The sequence below is a fragment of the Corvus brachyrhynchos genome, unplaced genomic scaffold (assembly GCF_000691975.1).
Source record: "Corvus brachyrhynchos isolate BGI_N302 unplaced genomic scaffold, ASM69197v1 scaffold544, whole genome shotgun sequence".
NCBI classification, from domain to species: domain Eukaryota; kingdom Metazoa; phylum Chordata; class Aves; order Passeriformes; family Corvidae; genus Corvus; species Corvus brachyrhynchos.
In genome coordinates this window covers 2,548,398-2,553,571 of record NW_008238325.1, presented here as the reverse complement: position 1 = coordinate 2,553,571, position 5,174 = coordinate 2,548,398, and the positions used below count along the sequence as shown (strand labels likewise).

At 52.6% G+C, this 5,174-nt stretch overlaps 1 protein-coding gene across 3 annotated transcripts in view; it reads left to right on the top strand.

Annotated features, from left to right (window-relative positions):
* The window catches only part of TIPARP (TCDD inducible poly(ADP-ribose) polymerase), a 25,721-nt gene extending 22,016 nt beyond the window's left edge, over positions 1 to 3,705 (top strand). For 2 of the 3 annotated variants that reach the window (XM_017734374.1, XM_017734375.1), the window contains exons 4-6: positions 21 to 202; positions 2,548 to 2,823; positions 3,005 to 3,452. In XM_017734374.1, the coding sequence (XP_017589863.1) occupies positions 21 to 202; positions 2,548 to 2,823; positions 3,005 to 3,452 (906 nt within the window). Of the gene's footprint in view, positions 1 to 20; positions 203 to 2,547; positions 2,824 to 3,004 lie in introns of all 3 variants that reach the window. The other variant, XM_008633743.2, reaches the window with a different exon arrangement.
* Positions 3,706 to 5,174: the final 1,469 nt, after the last annotated feature.

Genomic DNA, 5,174 nt, shown 5'->3' with positions numbered 1-5,174 from the left:
CCCCGTTTTCCCCATTCTAGCCGGTGGTGAGGCTGATCGAGGAGGCGAGCTGCCGCGGGCTGCGCGAGGTGCGCTTCGTCACCTGGCACAACCAGTACATCCTCAACATCAAGGACGGCTTCCAGCAGAACTCCTGCTTCCGCAGGGAGATCAAGAGGAGGCCCCTGCTGCGCTCCTGCGTGCTGCTCACGCCCTTCCTGCAGTAGGTATCCCGGGAAATGGGCAATTCCCGCTGCTCCGCACTGGGCTGGCCGGGGCACTTGTGTTCCTGAGGCGTGACAGGAAACCCGCACTGCCGGGTGGGAAATGGGAACGAGAATCCAAAATCTGGGTCATGCTGGCAGCTCCTGCCACTTTCCTAAATATTACATACCTGAGGAACTCCTTACTGTTATTTAATTTGTAATGTACCTTGGGGATGTTGGAACATCAGGTTTGCCGAATTCCTGTCCATTTTTCAGCATCCTGGGCTATGGAAGGTGTCCCTGCCTTGGCAGGGGATGGCACTGGATGAGGTTTGAGGTCCTGGCAGCCCACACCATCCTGTGGTGGTTTAATGGGAGCACTGGGTGTGCTCACAGAGCCCTCACCCCTCTGGTCCCGAGGGGAGGCTGGGTTTGGTCACAGCCTCAGCACACATGGGCTGGGAGGTGTTTTTATGTGGGGTTTTACAGGAAGGAAACCCCAAGGTATTAGAGAGAAACTGGAGGGTGCCAGTAAAAACCAAGAGTGGACTTGCTGGTAGAGCAGTCCTGGTTCTCATCCTAATGAAAAGTGGGGATTTCAGGGGTCCTCCTCGTGTTTTGCTGCCTGGGATCATTTTACCACAGTGATCTGCTAAAATGATGCAATTCCCAATTAATTACCAGCTAATTTTGTTGGACCTTGAGGGCTCTGCACTCATGAGGGATTGACCAGAACTGTTTGTGCCAGCTACCAAACGTACAGACTAAACTCTGAGAGTCTGCTCTGCACCAAAGCTCATTCTGATTTTCTTTATCCAGAGCCCTTGTAAAGCTCACTTACACACACACCGATTCTTGGCAAGAACAAGAGCATTTTAAATATTTATGGGATCTATCCTTAAGCAGTCAGTGTTGCCTCCACTTCCCACATGATGCTACCTGAGATTTGTTCTTTCCCTCACCTCCCACCTGCTTAAATCTGTTCTAAAATTGGAAAAGAATCCTTGAGTAGAAATGAAAAATGTTGACTTTTTAATGGCTTCCCCTGTAGAATAAATAATATAAATATTTTACACCAGTCAGAAGAACCAAACAAAGTACACCAAAGGATTGCAGGATTTTTATTGGATTTGATGTCTTCCTCATTAATCCATGATTTACTGGCAATCTCTGCTTAGTCTTCCAGTCCAGTGTGAGTGATGAGGCCCTACAGGAATATTTTTTTACCCATTTGCCTATCAAAGAGGAAAAACGAATTAAAAACAAATGCACACTTTGGTATTTGATTGCTATTTTAATAATAATTCTTAGAACAAAATCCATTTTCTGGGTTTCTGCTCAGCTGTTAATAAGCAGTGAGAAGAACTTTGAGTTAAGTCAGATCCATGCAAATGAAGGGAATCCTGGCCTTGGCCTCGAGCAGGAGGTATCAGCCACTGAGCATTCAGTGTTTCTGCCCTGAGAGGTGGGAGGTCTGTCACAGCTTTCCATGTGCTGATTTAAAAACAGACCTTTTTCCACCAGACGTCCCCTCTCCCAACCGTTTTCCTTGGATTTGATTTGATTTCTGCCCATCTGTGGGGTTTGGAGAGCAGCTCTGCCCTGGGCGCCTGGGCTCTGCTCTCTCCTGCTGCCTGCTCCGGGGCACGGGGGTGTTGACAGCTTTTCCTAGGGAAATACTTTGGGAAAATACTTCTTGGTGGACTTTGGAGCTCGTTCCACGTGTTCTTGCAGCTGCAGGAGCTGTGCTGGTGTGAGCCAGGGCGCAGCAGGCGCTGCACAGTCCCAGTGTTCCCCTTGGTGTAGGAGGGAGAATCCAGGGAGCAAGGATTTACTCAGCTGAGTAAGGGCTGCTCACTGAGGTGGGATCAGGGCAGCATAAACCGCAAAGGCCTCTTGCCTCAGTGTAGCAGCTTCCAGAGCGTGAGGATTCCGCAGAGCTGCAGGTGGGTGGGAGCAGAGTCCTGCTGGTCCCCTCCACTGGCTTTTTTTTCCAAGGGGCTTTTTCTGGCATCCGTGGGGCTCCCTGGCCACAGCTCCCTCCCTCAGCCCTGCCTGTTCTCCAGGCAGCGTTCCTAGAGGAGGGGCAGGAGAAGAACCAGCTGCAAATGCAAATCCACATCTGGCTGTGCAAATGGCAGTAAGAGTCTTCCTGGGTTGGGAAGGGGCCTTAACTCCCATCCAGTGCCGCCGCTTGCCAGGGGCAGGGACACCTTCCATAGCCCAGGTTGCTCCAAGCCCTGTCCAACATGGCCTTGGACACTTCATGGTAATCAGAGGCTTTTCAGCCACGGTGGGGATGAACTGGAGGTGACTGGAGGCTGCTGTGGGTGTCTGAGCACAACCTTTGTCCGTCCCCCAGGACCCTGGGCGGCAGCTCCGCGGTGCCCTCCCTGTGCTCCGACCCCGCCTCTGCACAGGACTTGTCCCCAGCTGCGGTCACCTCTCCCAGCTTCTACCCCGAGACCTGGATTGGCATGGATCCAGCTCAGGACTTCATCCAAGTGCCTGTTCTGAAGGAAGACAAAAGCTATAGAACCATTTATAACCTGTTCCACAAGACTGTGCCAGAGACCAAATACAAGATTTTGAAAATCCTGCGAGTGCAGAACCAGTTCCTCTGGGAGAAGTATAAAAGGTAAGAGAATGCAATTCCAGTTCTTTTATAATGGATGTTCCTAGAGGGGGAATTTTGTAAGAGAGATTTGTATCTCCTCTCACAGCTCCGATCTTCCAGAGGGCGACGCCGTAATGAAAACAGCTTCTCCCCGGCTGACCTGCAGCAAATACTCACCTTCACTTCCCACTTTCTATTCCAGGAAAAAGGAATACATGTCCAAGAAGATGTCTGGGCTGGACAGGATCATGAACGAGCGGCACCTGTTCCATGGCACATCCCAGGACGTGGTGGACGGGATCTGCAAGCACAACTTCGACCCGCGGGTGTGTGGCAAGCACGCCACCATGTTCGGCCAGGGCAGCTACTTCGCCAGGAAGGCCAGCTACTCCCACAACTTCTCCAAACGCTCCCCCAGGGGCATCCACTTCATGTTCCTGGCCAAGGTGCTCACGGGCAGGTACACGGTGGGCAACCACACCATGAGGAGACCGCCGCCCGTGGAGCCCGGCAGCATCACCAGCGACCTCTACGACTCCTGCGTGGACAATTACTTTGAGCCCCAGATCTTTGTTATCTTCAATGATGACCAGAGCTACCCCTATTTTATCATCCAGTACGAAGAAGTCAGCAGCACTGTCTCCATCTGACAGCCTGTGCTGCTCCTTCGCAACCTCTCACCTGGCAGCCATTCGTGTGGGGGAAATAAAATCTGGGCACTTCCTAACTGCTGGAATGACTTGGAAGGAAGGAAATCTGAAGTGACCAACTGTGCACTTGGTGGTTGATTCCCTATGTGGAAATTGTACATATTTTTCCATTGTTTATAGTTGAAAATCTGTGCCTTTTGTTACAAAACACTGTTTATTTATGTTAGTAAATATTCGTGTTTCAGAATGTGTCTGTGGGTGTCATTTCAGTGGCGTTCTGTGCCTGTCACACTGATCTCAGAATTTCACCATGGCCATTTCTAGGGAATCAGAACCACATTTCATCCCAAGGATCTTAAATTAGACATTCTCCCAACCACTACTTTGTATTATCATATTTCAGAGAGACTGGGAGAGAGAGCACAAAACTACCCCCTGCTCATACTTTGCATTATTAAACAGGAGAACACAAATAGCTCGTTTTCGAAAATTCAGAAGAGATTAGCATGGTCAGTGGGGAGGGTTTAAAGCCTAGGACGGCTTCCCAGCAGCTGCTGGGACACACAGTCTGTCACTTGTTGGGGTGGGACTGACTCTGTAATTGTTCACCTCAAGCCCTGTGGTTTGGATGTACCTGAGGTGCCCTGTCCTCACTGGGACCTTTACAAGGAAGGGTGTCTCCCTCTCGAGGCTCCTGCAGTAGCACAGGTGTGGCCGAGGAGCCCTCGCTGCCCTCCAGGGAGCTCCTGTGGGGCTCAGGTGGCTCCCTGGGATGGGAAGGGACCTTCAGGCTCATTGTCCTGGGGCTCTCCTGAAACTCAGCTGGGCCTGGCTGGAGCTGTGCTTTGGGACAGCCTGCTCCACATCTGCTTGCTGGGGCCTCACAGAAACGTGTTCTGCCATGGGAGAGAATCCCCTGCTCCCACCAGCACCCCACTGCTGGTTCCTCTCCTCCAGATCACTCCTGGTTTCCTGTAGGTCAGCTCAGCTGCAGGTGAGCAGAGGGGGAAGACACAACCAGCTGGTTCCAGTTGACCCCAATCTCCTGGAGGCTCTTGGCAGTGCTGGGAGAGCTGACACTGGGGGTGGGGACATTGGCACGGTGGGATGGGGGCTCCCAGCTGGGGTGTGCAACCTGGAGCTGCTCCTGCCCACAGCTCACATCCCATGGGATTGCTTTGGAAAGGTACCGGGGCCAGGGAGGAGGGGTGAGGGTGGCTGAGGAAAGGTGAGGTCACTGGTGGGCTGGGGGTGTCCGTGCAGCTCAGGGGGGTCTGCACCGGGGGCTGTGGTGGCTTCAGAATGGAGATTTTGGATTCACTTCAGAGCCAAAGCCTTGGAATGAGAGTTGCTGTTCCTGTGGGTTTGTGTTGAGTTGTTCCCTCGCTTGAGGCTCCTGACCAGGCTGGGCCTGGGATGAACAGGATGGGAGTGGGAGGTGGGACAGCTGCTCAGAGGGGGGAGTTTGTCTTCCCTCCCACTTTCCACAGGCAGGAAGTCAGCTGTGGTTTTTCCTTGGATGTTGTAATGGGGTTTTGCTTTTCTGAGTCCTTCTCCTCCGCAGCCCCTGCCCAGGGACACTCCCGGGGAGGGTGTGCCTGAACCTTCCCCTTCTCACCTTCCCTGGGGCTGTGGGATGAGGGAGCTCCGTGACGCCGCTGCCAATGCACTGACAATATTTACGGTGTTTCCGTGACAACGCGCTGAGTGTCTGAGCCACCG